Consider the following 18,316-nt stretch of genomic DNA (forward strand, 5'->3'; position numbering starts at 1 on the left):
TCGGGATCAGAGTCAATATTTTCGCGTGTCTTTTATTTCGTGAATAGCACCCGACTCGCGAAATTCGCGAAAATGGAAACCTCACGAAATATTCGGCGTATACAGTACCTGCTGTTGAACTTCTCCGGCTTCTCTTCCCGGGCGAGGTGAAAGCCCAGGCACAGGTCAGCATCGATGCCCACACTGAAGTAATTGTTCATGACAAACATGTTGGGCATCTCATCATTACTGGAGCTGCTGTTGGAGGAGTTGGACTTGTTGTCGGCGTCGATGAACTTGCCACCGGGACCCTGCTCGCTTGGCTCAAAGATTACTGTCCATCTGATTCAGAAACATTTTTTGAAAAGTTGTTTAATAAAAAGTTTTAAAGAAGAACAAAAGAACATTACATTGTACAATACGTGAATGACACTCTTGTAAGGAAAGCATATCAGCATACACACACAACATAAACTTGGGCCCTGCTGCATACATACTTTAATGCCATTGTTGCACAGCTGCAATTAGTGAAACTGCCATTGCAATGCAAGGGCAACAGCAACAATTAGAAAGAGATATATTCAGTTTCATGCTGCCTGAATCACATTCATGTTTGCAATGTTGTAATTCATGAGAAGTGAGTCCCAAGACTGAATATAGCAGAAGTTGATTTTTCCCCTATCCACCTCCCCACCCAAACCCCATTCCTCAGCCTCTAACAGGAAATGCTTCTGCATACTCCTTGCCAGGAGAGCCAACTGCTCAAACACACACACACACACACACACACAACAAAAACAAAAACAAAGAGTGCATTTTGGCAGTTCAGTGCAACAAAAATTCACACAGAAGTATGCTCAAAAAAATAAAATGTCAAAAGTAATAACCTCTAAAGAAAGGTCATCGCGTTCGTGACTTCTCTTGAAATGTCCTCAGTTTATAGCCCCACGGATAATAACTCTACAAATTTGATTTGATTTGATTTGATTTGATTTATTCACAAAATGCATATACATACATTATTCACAAATATGCACATAGTTTGTACATGAAACATATTACACATTTTGTCTGGATCGTCATAAGCTATGAAAAGCTTGACTGGGACGCCCAGTATGGATAACGTACACATATTATGTACATAAACATCATTAAAAAAAAATGTATTATGCGCGTTCAATTTGTTCATAGATAGGAAGATGAAAGAAAGAGAGAATAGGAAAGAAAAGTGAGAGGAAAAGATGAGGAGAGGGATACTCTACATCATGGTAGTTAAAAGTATACAAGATTGACAATTCTGGTAACAACTAACATAGAAAGACTCGCTGCTATTATGTACGTAGTGTACGTATGACAAAATAAACCTGTGAACCTGGGGTAAGACAGCAGGCAAGAACCATGCAGTTAGTATTGTTTAAACATATTTGCAAAGAAGGGTATTCTTTACTAGTCTTCTAAAAGTATGCTTTGATTCACAACTTCAGATCACAGTCTACAAGAGAAATCTGCAACCTCTATTTTAAGGGAATGGAGAAGAATTCAAATTCAAACCTCCGTTGAAAGGTGGCGGGGCACACCATCGCCCCTCTTACCTGTCCAGCTTGACCTCCTCAGCCTCAAGCACACTCTGGAGCATAGCAAAGAGATCCTCCCCCTGCTGATAGCCCCCGCCCCATTTCAGCACACGGGCCAGGTCGTTTCCTGCCGATAAAAGACAGGTGCATCAGGGACAACAGACAATGTTAGTCAAGGGAGAACGCAGTAAACTTCACAAAACTGGTGAAGGCAACACATTCAAATATCCAGTACCACACAGGTTTTGCTGATGAACGCAATATAATCTTCATATTAAATGATCTGCAGAAATGCTGGTGAGTGACTGATCATAATGCAATCATTTGACAACAGAGCAAGTATCAAAACTGCTATATTGTGATCAGTGACAACACATCAGGTATTACCCCGCTAATTCTCCAAGGACATGGGGTTAAATAGGGCTTGACTTTCATGGAACTGAAGATTCAAAATGGAACGTTATGTTTCCATTTAACTTGGGCCACCACACCTGTTTTTCAGGCCGCCAAAATTTCAGATTTAAAGATATTAGTGGCCCGAATGAGCTGTGGGTTAAGTCTATTTCTTTTGTGTTTTACAGTGTTCTAGAGACATGAACTATTAAACGAAGCAAACACACACACACACACACACACACACACATGCATACAGACACTTATGCCACAACAAACGCCTTTCCAACTCACCAGTGCCAAGAGGGAGTATTGCGATGGCCGGAGAGCTGCAGACGGACTCCTGGCCGATGTCGTCCAGACACTGGAGCACCCAGCCCACCGTGCCGTCACCGCCACAGATCAGGATCCGATATTCCTTCACCTGGCTGTACACGTGGAGCCTAGACAGAAGGAGAACGATACACAAGTCACAGATTTTGGATTAATTTTGTCTTGTAGTGAAATGAAAATTTTGGTGATAAACTACAAGTACTGTAAAAGTAGATATTTTCGCGTGACTAATTTTTCACGCTCACCCAGGTAAGAAGAGTTTCGTAAGTTTTTAATTCCGCACAATCAAGAAATCAACCTCTGGAACACGCGACAAGCAACGCGTGCTTTTATTTTCACGCTAGTTTCTGGTTGCGCGAAAAGCGTGAAAATTTCCTCAACGCAAAAAATTTCCACTTTTACAGTACTGTGGCTATGGGAAACAGCCATGACAAAAACCAAAAAAAAAGAAATATTAGGAATTATGAAAAAGAGATGTTTGATGCTCTACTATTGACCGATTCGGGTTCGTAGAGGTGTGCAGCAGACATTTTACGGCACAGGGCGCAGCCATAGTGGATGTATCAGCCGACCCCCCCTGCTCTCCCCCATCCCGGGCAACATGTTTATCACGCACTTGTAACAAAGTTTCGCGCACTAAGCTCAGTACTCAGTACTCAGTACGAGACGCCTATTGGCTAAAGCAGTTTTTCATTCTGCGCGCGTGCTAATGTAGGGAGAGGGGTGGGGGAGTGCGGAGGGGGGGTCGGCTGATACACCCACTATGGCTGCGCCCATGCCAAAAATACACATAGCGCGTCACAGAATCGGTCAATAACTGGCAAGTGTTAACAACAAAATCAATCCAAAAAATAAAGCTTCGTTTGTACAAATGAGAATCACTGGATCTAAGACCATGCAGCATTTACTTTTATTCATCTTATTAAAAACAAACAAAAAATCAGTTGAAAATCATCAATATGTTTGTCACAATGTTAGCCCTAGTGTCCTCCAGACTTAGTCCAAAATAACACAATGATCTAATACTGCCATTAAGTCATCATCTTTATTACCTCTCATCATTATCATTATCATCTGTATCACTCTTATCACATCAATTTTACCACAAAGTTTGATTTTGAAAGCCCACAACATCAAAATTAACATCAGGTACTTCATCACTATTATCACCACAGTCATCGTCATCATTGGGCCGAATGCATAAACGCTAGCAATTGCTTGTGCTAGCCTTTTACTCGAATCCGTATGCATAAAAACAAGCAATTGCTTGCGAGCAGAAGCTTTTGCTAGCAAGCACAAGCAATTGCTTGCTGCCCTCGAGCAATTGCTTAGAGACCAAGCATTTGCTTAAAAACATATGCATAAAACATACCTTTTGCTAGTTCTTGCTAGCAATTGCTTACGATTTTCCAAGCTCTGTAAAATGAGCTTGAGCTTTTGCTTAACCGGAACGTTCCCTTTTTTGATCATTTTCATATTCATGAAAGAAAGACCACACTTGTGAAGGAGTGGTATAAATCTACAAGAAACAAGGAAAAGTAGAAATTACGCGGTGCGTAATATATGTCCCCGCCGGAAGTAGCATTTAGTAGCAAAATGTACAATATAGGTAAAAAGATCAAGGTCAAAGGTCAAAGAAGTCAAAGGTCAAAATTCTATGTAGAAGTTTTGAAGCCCTCACCTAGTGCCATCACATAAAGCAAACGGAATCGAAATCGGGTTAGAAATGGCGAAGGAGTAGCATTTTGTAGCCAATGTACAATATAGGTAAAAAATCAAGGTCAAAGGTCAAAGAAGTCAAAGGACAAAATTCTGTGTAGAAGTTTTGAAGCCCTCACCTAGTGCCATCACATAAAGCAAACGGAATCGAAATCGGGTTAGAAATGGCGAAGGAGTAGCATTTAATAGCAAAATGTACAATACAGGTCAAAAATCAAGGTCAGAGGTCAAAGAAGTCAAAGGTCAAAATTCTGTGTAGAAGTTTTGAAGCCCTCACCAAGTGCCATCACTTAAAGCAAACGGAATTGAAATCGGGTTACAAATGGCGAAGGAGTAGCATTTTGTAGCAAAATGTACAATTTAGGTCAAAAATCAAGGTCAAAGGTCAAAGAAGTCAAAGGTCAAAATTCTGTGTAGAAGTTTTGAAGCCCTCACCTAGTGCCATCATATAAAGCAAACGGAATCGAAATCGGGTTAGAAATGGCGAAGGAGTAGCATTTTGTAGCCAATGTACAATATAGGCAAAAAATCAAGGTCAAAGGTCAAAGAAGTTCAAAGGTCAAAATTCTGTGTAGAAGTTTTGAAGCCCTCACCTAGTGCCATCATATAAAGCAAACGGAATCAAAATCGGGTTAGAAATGGCGAAGGAGTAGCATTTTGAAGCAAAATGTACAATATAGGTCAAAGGTCAAGGTCAAAGGTCACAACTGAAATTCTTTATAGAAGTTTCAAAGCTCCCATGTAGTGCTATCATATAAAGCAAACAGAATCAAAATCGGGTTAGAAATGGCGAAGGAGTAGCATTTTGAACATTTTGATCACACACGGACGCACGGACGGACGCACGGACGCACGGACAGACACACGGACGCACGGACGCACGGACGGACACACGGACACACGGACACACGGACACACACACGTACGGAGCCCGTTTCATAGTCCCCTGCTCGAACTCGTTCGGCGGGGACAATTACTCTTGAGTAGTGTAAAAAAAAATTTTATTTCAACACCGGGAATGTCCAGTGGTTAGCACGCAAAATGTGATGAAAATCAGGATGTCTCACTTCTGTGGAGAGCAAGGAGACCTCTCTCCGCGTGCGATCTGGCAGATCCGGGCTACTATAAGCCGCAGTGATGGGAATCAGCCAGTAATATGTGTGTGTATAGATGTGTGTGTATGTGTTTGTATGTGCATTTCATAGCTCTTCTGCTATGTCAGGAAATGTTGTCGCACGCACACGCCCTTTCAAATACATGCTGTCACACTCGCCTTTGTTCTTGTGTTCGCACAGGCGTGAAGTCCCTTTTGTTGAAAACGCAAGCAATTGCTTGTGCGGGACAAGCAAAAGGTAATAGCACAAGCAAAAGTTTATGCATATAGATTTAAGCAATTGCTTGAGCTAGACCTTTTGCTAGACGAGCTTGTGCTTTTGCTTGAAGCAATTGCTTACAAGCAATTGCTTGTTTTATGCATTCGGCCCATTATCATCATCATCAACTTCATCATCAAGTGCGACTTGACTGCCATTGTTAGTGTCATTATCATCATCATCAGTAGCAGCAGCAGCATCATAAACTCCTTCATCGCATGCGTTATTACTGCTGTTGCCACTGTCTGCATCATTACCATCATCTGCATCACCTTTGACATCATTCATACCTCCCAACCTTTCTGACTGAAAATAAAAGTAGGAAAGAAAGAGCAGCTCCCATCGGAGTGTGTCGTAAAACTATCCACAAAAAAAAAATAAAAATGGGAAACTCCTACTGCACCACCAAGATTTGGGAATGGTCAAAATTGAGATTCTTTCCTCCAAAGTCAGAATGGTTGGGAGGTCTGCATCACCTGTCCCACTTACCCCGGCAGCGGTCCTCCCTGGTCCAGATCGAAGACTTGGAGAGGGTTGAGCATCTTCTTGAAGCAGTCCAGGACCTCCACCCCCTGGCATCCTCCACTCTTCACGTTGACGAAGACGAGGAGGGGGATCGCATCCTCACACAGCGCCTCCGTCTGGTGCGGAGAAATTTACCAGGAAACAAACACATCATACAACAACCCATCACTAACAAGATGAAAGCATCTAAATTATGACATATCTCTCTTATTTCTTACTCCCCAATCCTTCTCATTTTTCAACTGTTACAATTTCCTCTCTCAAAGATGAACTTTGTGTCCCTCGCAAGATTTGCATACTTCCTTAAGTCTTTCTGTCCAGGGGACTTTGTATAGTGTATACAATGCTATGGAGCTTTCGATGTCAATTGGCAATTAAAGCATTCAAGGGGTTCACTCTCTCAGGGCCCTGTTTTATGAAGAGTTATCATTGATTATAAGTTGATTTGTATCATACAGTAAGACTATGGCAGCTTGTGTGGTAAGGAAATTTGTGATCGATTATACTTGTTTGATAAAACGGCCCTGGAAATCTTTAAAAAAACAAAAAACAAAAAACAAAACCAAAAACTGACATCTATATTGCATATAAAAGGTTGCTAATGGTACTCAAAGATTTATCTCACTCATATGTGCCAAGAACTCTCTAATAAGTACAGATGTTTTGCTGTAAAAATCCACACAGTTATAAAGTCCAGGTCAGACTCTACAGAGACCACCTGTTGCAGTCAGACCGCAGCGCGCGGAAAAGTGCTCTATTTTACAATCTTTTATGCATGAACGCAAGACGACTTGCATATAATGAGCTAAAACATGGCTCAAGGAAATCATAATAATTTATAATAATTTTTAAGTCAATCAGAAGTTTGCCTCTAGGATCTAGATAAAAGCTTTCAGACAAACGTCATACCAATTTTTCATTCCCTTGAAGTATATTTTCACTAAATCATACAACAGATTACAAGGTTAGCTCTTAAAAGGGTCAGGAGCCAGCAGAACTTAAAGGGAACGCAAACCAAAGAAATAACAATACAAACAACAACAATACAAAGAAAATATAAAGGAAATTCAACAAAAATTCACTTTTCTAGCATTATGAAAGAGCACTTGACTAACCGCTTTCAGAAAGCAGGGGGACTAATTGCTACCCTTAACATATGTCAGTATCAAGTTGATGGAATTTGTAATTTTCATGAAAAATGAATTTTTGTGGAATTTTCTTTATATTTTCATTATATTTTCATTATATTGTTGTCCACTCATATGTCATAACCTCTGGTAGTCTCCTCATCCAGTGGTTCCAACACCAAAACTTTAACAATTCATAACTTTTGCATCAATTGTCCGATTTTCTTCAAACTTTCACTGATGTGTTCTACTAATGTTGCTGCATTCATTCAATCCACATTGCTCTTTGGGTTTGCCTTCCCTTTAAGCTCATGTCACTCCAAAGACGTCGATTTCATCAGTTTCATGGCAACAGCGCCTGGGGGCGTGCTGTCATATACGCACCCGGTACCCATTTTGCATGAAAAGCCTTGTCAGAGGTACGCCATTTCCATACACGTTCACAGTGGCCTGTGCATATCACGCTCCCGCATAACATTTAGGATGGTTACCCCCGTTTGTCATGCTGGACTGGCCGCGCCAGTCATTGCCTGGGGCACCAAGCCATGCGCCAGTGGGCCAGGCACGGCATGAACTGCAGTAGTGGGTGGGTGGGCAGGCGGCAGGAAAATCATCGCAAGCGAGTCAAGTGATCAGGCAAGTGTCGCCAGGCATCTTCTTTTCCCTGCGCGCTTGTGCATGCGTTAAGCTCCACACGTTTCTATATGGAAGAGGAGTTCGTGCCTGCACCTCATATGTACACATGCTGTGTTGCTTTCTGGGAGTTCAAAAACGAAAATCTCGTGATTTCAACACTAAATATCATCGCATTACAACAAAACACATATCCTTCCAGATTAACAAGATCACATTTCCGTGATCCATAAACTTATCATCTGTCAAAAAATTCAATTTACACATATCCTTAGTTTTAAAAAGGGTCAGGAGCCAGCAACATGTGGCTATATGTCAAACGTCCTTCACTACAAAGTAAGTATTTTATGTCTACCTTCGATGAAATTTAGATTTACATAATGACATTCAAATTTGAAAAAGTTCAAAAGGAAATAAAGAGTGAAATCTCATGTAACTATTAATCCACAAACTAAAGTGACACTAAGTTTGTCACCTGATCAATTGCTCGCTTTTTTGTCGACTCTCCAGAAAATCTTGCCAAATCTCATGTTGCGCTTGCACACTCTGAACGCACGTTAGCTGAACGAGACTCATAAGTAAAATGTACGTGTATGCCTCATTAATTAGGGCGCTGCAGTCTGACTGGTTGTGGCAGAGTCAGCTTATCTCCAAAGGGTTAAAGATTCAGGACGGATGTCAGTCACCTCAAGTCCTAGCAGAGACAAATTAAAGCAACTCACATGCAGCTCTGGAATGAATAGGACTGTGAGGGGCCTGTCATCATAGGATTGATCCTTTAAGACGTAGTAGGCTTTGATCGCAACCTCAGGGTCTTTGAAGCAGACTATCGCCGCTCCTGAACACAAGGAAAGACAAGAAAGTTGTCAAACAACAGTGCAGCAGTGGCTATTCATCATGTTAAGTAAATATAAGAAATACTTTAAGAGTGGATAATTTTTGCGAGAGCAGTATTTTGCACTCAGCAGGGTATGATGAGTTTCGTGTGTTTTTAATTTCACAGAATCAAGGAATCAAATACTAAAATCATTATGTTACCTCAAATTCCTATTTGAAAGCAAGACCCGTGTATTTCATCGCGTATATCACAGAAATAGTCACCATATTGCTGGCATCAATCTACTGGCACATCTGCCTACAACATACTAAATATACTATCAAGACATACTCCTGATAGCTAGTGCGTTGAACAAAACAGTAATTCAGTTTCCTTTGCCTCTTTTGTAGCGAAAAGTGAAATGTGCAAAGTATGAGGTGGAGGTAATTATCTAGATTATAGAGAGAAGTCTAAAGTTAGCTTTCCCCTCTTCCTATCCATGAAATGTTATTCTAATACATTAAATAATAGGGTGCGGCTTACCATATTGCTCATAGACACTGTTCACTGCATTGAAGACCTTGCAATTGGCTGTGATGGAAAAAGGGAGGAAACAAAAATTTGCTGAAAAAGATGGTAAAACACTTCAGATTCCAGGGAATTTAAAGGATTTATCATCCTTTCTTTTGCTAGGCAGGTATGTATACTCATTTATTCATATGTATCTCTCTTTAATTCATTCATTTATTCATTTATTCATTCACTCCTTCACTTTTTTTTTCTGTACTCTTTACCCAGTAACGCTGGATCTTTATAGTAAATGGTTCATGTACACAACCAGATACAGACTATCAGTTAGATAACACACTACAGTAAAAGGTACCTTCACTCCGACAACATAGGGCTTCTTCTACCAAACAATGCACCTCACTATTAAACTTTCAACTGAGGTTTTGAATTCTCTTTCATTCCTCTTGATTTTGTTCTTTGCTGACCTTTCAGCTGAAGTTGTGTACTTTTCATAGAGTCCATTTCTTCTGGGATAACGAAACATTTCAACAGAGGTCACAACTTGGTGACCTTTCTTCAGGTTATGGATTTGCTCACCCATGTTTGTTTGTTTGTTTGTTTTTTCCTACTAAGTAAAATACATGTTGTATGTAGGGTCTGAAATAATTTTTCTCTATGACCAACTAGCTCTTAACTATGAAGTTTCAGATTTGTCAATACTGGTATACTACCATCTCTTATGACATTATGTCCCAAAAGTGAATCTTGGAATTAAGATGCAGTATATGCTTTAAAGATAAATCTTAATCTGTATTCGTACTAGGCTCAAGACTGGAAAAGGGGGCATTCAGCTCACCTTCTTCTAGCAGGTTTCGGATGATGTGGGCGTATTTGTGCTCAGAGAGGTTGATTGGGAGGTTGCCAACAAACATCTGGGCCCCCTGGTGGCAGGAGCACTTATCCTTCTTGTGGAGATAATAGCGCGTCTTCTGCATCCGCCTCAGGGAGCTCTGAAGGGGGAGGGAAGGGGTAGCTAGAATGTTGTTAACCCTTTCTATGCCAGGGACTTTGTACAGTGTGAATGATGATATGGAGTCCTCTGTGCCAATCGGCACTCAGAGCATTCAAAGGGTTAAAGTAAGTCTTCAGAAGCAAAACTTGCAGTGTATGATTATCAATCATCTGTGTATGATTATTCAATTTAAATATCTGCGAGTGCTTGCACACAACTGTGACTTGCAAAGATACTTTGTTGTCGTCGTTGTTAACCCTTTCTGTGCTAGGATCTTTGGCTGGTGTGTACAATGCCATGGAGTTTTTCTGTGCCAATCAGCACTCAAAGCACAAAAAGGGTTTAACAGCAAGTCTTCAAGTCGGAGCAAAACTGGCAGTGTATCATTATCACTCATCTGTGTATGATTATTCAATTATCTGTGAGTGCTTGCACACAATTATGACTTGCAAAGATACTACATTGTAAATTGTCAGCTAGTAAAGCCCCATTTCAGTTTGGTGACCTTGTGCATCAGAGAACTCCACACGGATGAACCATTGAGTCAGTCCCGGAAAGAGACCATTATGACGTGGTAGCAACTGGTAAGACCAGATCACTGATCCTCAGTATACTTTACTTTAAGAAAACAAAAAGTATTGGTAAATAGTGCCAGTGAATGTGCCATGAGGTAATCTAAGCACAGTATGGACTATGGAAGATTACTCTAACATTCTCCTGTCAAGTAAGAGGAGTATAGCTACACACCACATTTTCAAGTTACATGGGAAACATTTTTTTGTCATCTAGAAATCAAAGATTGATGCCTCCATTTCGGGGGGAAGGCATATGAATGCTTCTCCCAAAACCCAGAAGCGAACCAGAAATGACGGCTACCCAGGGGCGGATCCAGGAATTCCAGAAAGGGGGTGCAAAGTAAAGGGGTCTCAAACACTCCTTTTCATTTTTTTCTTCCTTTTTATTTCTTTTATTTTAACCCGCTGGGGACAAGTCCCAAGTATATTCTGGCAAGTGTCTATAGGAAATGCGTGTTGTAGCAAAATCAAACTGTCCTCAACGGGTTAACAAAAAATAAAGGGGGGCGCATGCACCTGGTGCACCCCCTCCTGGATCCGCCACTGCTACCATTATCTCAAACATGTACCAGTACAGACCTTCCTGGCTTTGAGCAGCTGGGTCCAGGGACACTCGTCCCTCTCCATCACCCTCTCCTGCAGCTCATGATCCATGATCATCTCTACCAGTGAGTACTGCTTCGGCTCCTCGTCCTGGGAGAATGCCATTCGGGATGATCCGAGGACAAGCCATCACAGATTGAAAGTTGAGTCAGTGCCAAGAGCGGGAAAATAATGGAGAAATTGCCCAATTATATGGTTTAGCAAGATGTGCCAGTTTCTTTCGTCAAATGGTTGTACTTGAGATTATGGTTTATGGATTGGTGAGACGACCCAACTTCTTTGGTAAAATAAGTGTGCTGTAATAGCAGAGTCACCTGAATATAATGGTTTTTAGCAAGATGAACAATTTCTTTGGTTGAATAGCTGTGCTTAGCAAAGTCACCTGATTATATCATTTTTAGCGAGATGACCAACTTTTTGGTCAAATAGTTATGCACTGGAAAATATATCAATTCATTGCCATTACCCAGGTATGCCAACTTTTTAAACAGTATTACAGTATTCGAGGGCGGAAGAAGGCATACTTTTGGTAGAAAAACAATAATTTGCCTTGCCTTTCACAGACATGCATAATAATACAATTTGGGGAAAACATTGTTTTCCATGACACCTGCAGTATTCTGTGGGGGGGGGGGGGGGGAACAGTATGAAATACTGCAAAAAAAGACACAGTTGGCACCTTCGTTGTAAGGAGCTAATATATTAACAGCTGCAAAGTGTTCTGGCATTAGTATTCAAAGTATTGCAGGATTCAGAGCGACAAGAGTGTGGCACCTGAGAAGTGGCATGAGTGAGCTTTAAATTTAAAAAAAAAAAAAAGAAAGGAGGAAGGTGGGTGTATATATGCCAGTTGGCTTGACTTTTCAGCCACGTCCTTACCTCAAGGCCAAATTTGTGCAAGGCCATGTCAATGATCTCCTCCACAGAGATGTAGCTTGTGATCGAAATTGAAGTGAACTCCACAGGCACTCTGGATGCAGAGAAGAAAAAAAAACACCAAAATATAGAAATATACTAGACACGGCAGACAGAGTCAACAAGCTTTCAAACGCTGACTCTTGTTAGGGGTCAGGCGAAGCTGATCTGAATTGGGCAGACACAGAAAGTTTGTGTATTATGTACACACTCCTCAAATTTACCAGGTGTATAGACGATTTGCACCTGCAAAGCATATCATCAGTCAAATTCTAGTGCCTACTAGGTGCATACATTAAAGTTGATGGTCAGAAATATAGTTGCTCTTGAATTGTTTGGCGGGAAATAACAAAAGGTAGTTTGAATTTAGTTTATGACTTACGTCAAATTTACTTTGACTGCCAAAATACACTTGACATACATGTATTGTGCACACCTACATGTACAGACATACAAACAAGTGATAACACACAAACGTGAAACTTATACCAATTTCACACTTGTGTTTAGTTTTGCTATATGTGGTTTTTGAATGTACTCCGGTGGGCAGCAACTGAAAATTGATTCAATCAAACCACCCATGTTTTCCCATGCTACCAGATCTTTTAACAAATTTATCAGGAACTTACGAAGCGTCTAGGTTTCCTGGATACACCTTGATTATTCCCTTCTTGGCATCTCCTCCCTTGATATAAAGAGAAAAAAGATATATGAATTATTCAATATTTCATTTCATTTTATTCGTTTCCTTTCCCACAGAAACATACAAATAGAAATATGAAATTCTGCAGAGAATATGTGCATACATGTATATTAAACATTAGAATGAACCATACACAAAATTCATAATGATGTAATTGATACGGCCAAAACATTTTGTATGTGAATATGCCAGATATGGGAAAAATGCAATTGAAGCCATACTTGTAGAATGTGTCCCTGTTAACCCTAAAGGGGCCGGGCTTTTTTGGCTATGCTCAGACCGGGGGGGGGGGGCGGATTCCGCCCCCCCCCCCCCCTGAGATCTCGGCCATCGGTGGTGCGATCGCGATGAAATTTTACATGCGTGAGACCCGCGTCATGATCTACAAGATTGTGTTATAAGATTTTTTGAAACAATCAATTTCTAATTTTAATTAATTAATTATGCAAATTAAGCTCAAGGTGATAATTCAGCTTAATTAAAAGCATTGAGAGTCTAATTTTTGATCTGTAAATCTGTTTTAGCATATTCAACAATTGTACATCACAAAAACTTCCAAAACTCATTTCAATTCTTATGTATTTTATTGTTTTCAGAATTTCTTATGTATTTCTTTGTTTTTCAACTTTTGTTTTTTCTTTGTTTTTTCATTGGAAATTGTCACTGACCACTTTTCTACCGTAATTAGCACAAAATTAATCAATGAAAGTGATTAATTGTAAAAATAATCAGGTTTTTATGCCTTTCATGACAGAGCACTGTTTTCCATAGGAAATGTACACAAAATCACAAAATTGTGCCCGTTTTGGAGCGACATTCCGTTACAAAAATGGGCGTGGCTTCGCAAAAGTATGCGCGGACGTTGCAAATTTGGTCTCAAAAGTTGCGCGAGACTTGAACGAAGAAAGTCAAGAAGCCTCGCGATGAGGCCTTCTCGCGTTACAGAATTATAGCGCGAAACGTCGAGGGGGGGCGGATTCCGCCCCCCCCCCCCCCCCCCCGGCCCTTTTAGGGTTAAACAAAATGATACATATTATGTACTAACTGCACATGGCATTGAATAGTGGCTTCCAATTCTGTAATAGGGATTCAAAGCAACACTGAAAAAAACATCTCTCAATCGATAAAAGCTTCCAACACATTTTGTTTGTTTTCTAATTATGAACAAATATCATACTAATTAAAATATAAAATAATAAATAATAAAAAATTTGAAAGAAATAATGATAAAAAAGAAGATTGTTCTTGCAAAAACACCAAAATATTTCCTTTCTGGTAAAATCGATACCAAGAGAGGAAATTTCAAGACAATATTGTCTTGAGTTTGAGTATGAAATTAAGTTAACCCAATCCTTGCTAGATGATGAAAGACTTTGACTTTGAACAGATCTCAACAGGTTTCAGCAGGTAATGGTTTTAATGAATATTCAAGCACTGGGAGTTGATGCAGTCAAAATGAATTTTGTTTTCTCCCATCATCTTTGTATCAATTGATATGAAAAATAACATCTAAACTGCCATCATATTATATACAATAGGAACTTCCATGCTCTTTAAAAAAGATATCAAATATATCTTACATTTGCAGCATCAAACTAAATTATGATGTAATCCTTACAAAGCAGCAGAAAAAAAAAAAAAACCTCCTGATTACAATTTGTATTTAGAATCGGACAAAATCATGCTGTTACTAATTTGAAGAAAAAGACAACCTCTGATGGCATACTCATTATAATCACCACTAACATCACCATCACACTCTTCATCACATCATATTTACATTACCAGCAACTACACTTGACTCTACCCTAGCACTTTTTAGTGCACACACATCCATGCATAAGTTGATCACAATTCTCTACAAAAGGAATAACCATTAGACCGAGGTGCAAAATTTAGAAATTTAGATGCAGATATTTGCAATGAAACAGACACCATCACATGACATTTGAATTGTTGAATATCCTTTACCTCTTCTCTATTCAAAATACAACATCCCCCACCCCCTTAATTTATCTTTTGAGGTTATGTCATCATAGTAAGGGGCATTTAACTACTGGGAAGGAATTTGCCGCATGACAGCCATATAAACGCTTCACTGAGCTTATATTCAGAGCTGTTGGAACGCTGGCTAGAAATATCACAACTGACCACAGAATTTAAATAGCCAATATGTACGGTTAGGTCATCTTGCCCCATTAGCATTTGAATGGACCCGTTGAGGCATGGTTTAAAGGGCCAATCACTCAATCAAATGCTCCAGGGGCTTGCCTGCACTTTCCGGCAGACACTGTCTAAAGATAGAGCTATCCCTCACAGCAAATATTTATTTTCTGGAAAAGGGTTATTTCCACTTTAACCACAGGACCACCACCCCCACCCCCACCACCATTTCTTCTTCCAAAGGAGAACAAGCATCAGTCTTCCTTATTTATTCTTCATTTCTATGATGTTTCATGTGTGTGTGGGCTTTTTTTTTTTTTTTTTCAACCGGCAACTTCTTTTTGCTTCAGATTCACCATCACCAGTCACGCTGCCACAAGCAGGGCATTTCACACACAATATGCCAGAATTTTCTCACACTGCGCTTGTTCAATCATGCATCCAAAGTCTTCACAACAGCAATAAAACAACACCTGGCCCATACTATTGCTTGAGAACAAGAAGGGCACATCTCCTCACACTTCATTCAACACTAATGCCCTATTACACTTCCAGGGGATGCAATTTGCTCTCACTCGGTGGTCCACAGTGTCAAAAGTATTCATTACAACAACAAAAAACACAAAGTGTGCTTCCAATGCTTCTTATGTGGTCTTCAAATTTATGCAATACAAAAGAAGAAAAAAAAAGAAACTAAAACATCCTCCCCAATGTACAGGCTATAGAGGGAAAATGATTACCCAAAGTGAATGATGTATCTGAGACAACTGCAGAGAGTCATGTACTGCCTCAGTTTGTTCCCCTTGTTAATTTATCCACAAAAAAAAAAAAAAAAAAAAAAAAAAAAAAAAATAAAAGTTTGGACAAGTTGAGATTTGATATTGCAGGGATTAAATACACCTCTGGCATTTGCTTTTCTTCTTCTTCTTCTTCTTCTTCTTCTTTTCTTCTTCCTATTCTTCTTCTTCTTGTTTTTTTTTTTCTTTTTCTTTTTCTTTTTTGCTCTTTTAATAGAGTAAGAAAAGTATCAAAATTGAAGCATTCTTACTGAATTTCATTAGAAAAAGAACAAAAACTTATCAAACGAACTAATAACTTTCTAATATTAAGGGTGCAGGACACATACGAGTATTTATTTCTCTCATTCACTTATAATCTTGCCTTAAAGTTTGAGACTGAAAGGTAACGACGATGAGCTTGCAAGGAATTTACCTGGTATTTGAGAATGAACGATGGAATTTTCGTCGGATGATGTTTGCACAGCTGATGTACCGTCTCATTGTCTTTGGGCCGTCTCTCCACCGTCTGCGAACCTGGAACACAAGGGGAAAGCAAGATTAGTTAGTTGCACAACACACTGCCAATGTCTGCGCTGGTTTGCAGTGGTGTCAGAAGGACAAACAGGCATTTCCCTTCCCTGTTTCATAAAACTTGTTATCAATAACAAGTTACAAAAGTTGTTATAAGCTACTGATATCATTGCATCTGCTTGGCTGAGAACAAATTTGTCATAGAAATGTAGCGGTTGTTACTGACAGCAAGTTTTATGAAATGGAACCCTGACTGGAATACTGCCCTCTAGAGTGGTCAGTTTCACAAAGTCCATATATTTTGGTTTGCAATGGTTAAGATCAATACACATGGACTAACTTTCATTTTCAATTGAGGAGTTTTGCTGTGTACACAAAACACACACTCTATTATTTGGGGGTTTTTTTACCAAACACGCCTATGAACATGTAGAATGGTTCCAATATGTACTTTTTGGTTTCTTTGTGTTTTTAAAACATTTTTTTTTCAAATTTGTGCATGTAAGTAACTGACTACAGCTGAAGGAAAGGTCAATGTCCTGCCTTGCAGTTATTATGATTGTTTGATTATCATGTTGACCACACCAGAGTCAAATTTTCACTGCCAGCAAAACAGACCTTTGTTTTGTCTACTGTCACACCTTGATTCCAGATATTTGATAGAGATCAGCAAAAGACACAACATCACTGGGAAGGGATAGAAGAATCACCACTTTCCTTTCATAGTGTGAAGAGATATAGCTCTTCACCCACAGCATATCAAAAAATAATGTGCCCTGTGTCACATCTACATATATATGGGCGTTATCATTGTATCAGCAAACAAAAGGGTTAACATGCAACAGCATTATGAAATGACTCTTTATGTTGTCCTACCAATGCCTAGCTTGGGGACCAACAACCATGAAAGCAGCATTGCAATATTTTGAGGGCTGAAAAGGCATATTTTTGGTGGAAGAACAGTATTTCTACCTGTCCTGTAGTAGACATGTGTAGTAGTACAATTTGAAAAAAAAAAACAATACATCATTTTACATGACACCTGCAGTATTTTGGGAGAGCAGTACAAAGTACTGCAAAAATAAAATGTAACTTGGTATCTCTGATGCCTATGGGCACTTTTTACATTTTAAAAGTTCGTGTTTTATCATGGAAATTTCCCACTAATAACTGATCACCATGTGATCTACCCAGTATCATGAACATCCTACAAGCTTGCATGAAACAGTTATTAAAGCAAGCCACATATTATTCAGTATGACCTCAAATGTAAAATGTATGAGGTATATAATTTGTATAACAATCATGTTCAATGTAGGCTGGTCCTGTATGCAACATTGTCTACTTTAATCTTCCTCAAAGCGAACAGCAAATCTTCGCTCTACTGATGCAATCTCGGAGAGGGCTACAGATATGGAGAGCCCTTGACCTTCGTGCTTTCTGACACCTACGTGCCGCAATCGTAGCTTACCCGATTCTGCTACTTCTGTGAGGTAGTATAGGGCAGCATTGTCTGCGATGTAGAACGACCGCATCGCCGTTTCCTGAAGGTCAAAGTGAATGAGACAAGAAGTAGAAGCAGTCATGTCAAAAATATTTCCCTAAGGTGCACAGTGCTTCGATATCCCCCTTTCATCACAACAAAAACAAAACACAAAAATAAAAATAAAATGTGTCAAAGAAATTTCCATTTTTTTTTTTCAATTCCAGTTTTTGTACATGTATACCTTAAAAAGTAATTTTATGGGCTTTGGCAAAATCAAAACCAAAAGTGGGTTGAATCCTACTCTAAACTTCTCTCTCTCTCCCTCCCTCTCTACATGATGACATGACAAGCAGATTAACATCCAATTTTTTGCAAGTTAAGATTAATGATGATATCCTTGGCTAATGTCATAAAACTTTGACAATTATACAACCAAGACACCTTTGGTACAATAGAGAATTAGCCTAGTCCCACAAACCTGCATCTGTGTATGTACACGTGTAGGTACCCTTGAGTGTCATTTCAGCAGCATGATTTTGGTTGCTTGGGGCCGGAGTGGGAGGGAT

At 39.6% G+C, this 18,316-nt stretch overlaps 1 protein-coding gene across 1 annotated transcript in view; it reads right to left on the reverse strand.

Moving 5' to 3' along the window:
- The window catches only part of LOC140239433 (diacylglycerol kinase theta-like), a 120,529-nt gene that overhangs the window by 6,409 nt on the left and 95,804 nt on the right, over positions 1–18,316 (reverse strand). Inside the window, exons 10-21 of the mRNA XM_072319272.1 lie at positions 17,712–17,808; positions 16,167–16,267; positions 12,718–12,773; positions 12,053–12,143; positions 11,150–11,263; positions 9,840–9,993; positions 9,017–9,064; positions 8,379–8,494; positions 5,861–6,012; positions 2,241–2,389; positions 1,572–1,680; positions 109–321 (exon numbers count right to left, since the gene is read on the reverse strand). Of these exons, the coding sequence (XP_072175373.1) occupies positions 109–321; positions 1,572–1,680; positions 2,241–2,389; positions 5,861–6,012; positions 8,379–8,494; positions 9,017–9,064; positions 9,840–9,993; positions 11,150–11,263; positions 12,053–12,143; positions 12,718–12,773; positions 16,167–16,267; positions 17,712–17,808 (1,400 nt within the window). The remainder of the gene's footprint in view (positions 1–108; positions 322–1,571; positions 1,681–2,240; positions 2,390–5,860; positions 6,013–8,378; positions 8,495–9,016; positions 9,065–9,839; positions 9,994–11,149; positions 11,264–12,052; positions 12,144–12,717; positions 12,774–16,166; positions 16,268–17,711; positions 17,809–18,316) is intronic.

This window comes from Diadema setosum, chromosome 16 (genome assembly GCF_964275005.1).
Source record: "Diadema setosum chromosome 16, eeDiaSeto1, whole genome shotgun sequence".
In the NCBI taxonomy this organism is placed as follows: Eukaryota; Metazoa; Echinodermata; class Echinoidea; order Diadematoida; family Diadematidae; genus Diadema; species Diadema setosum.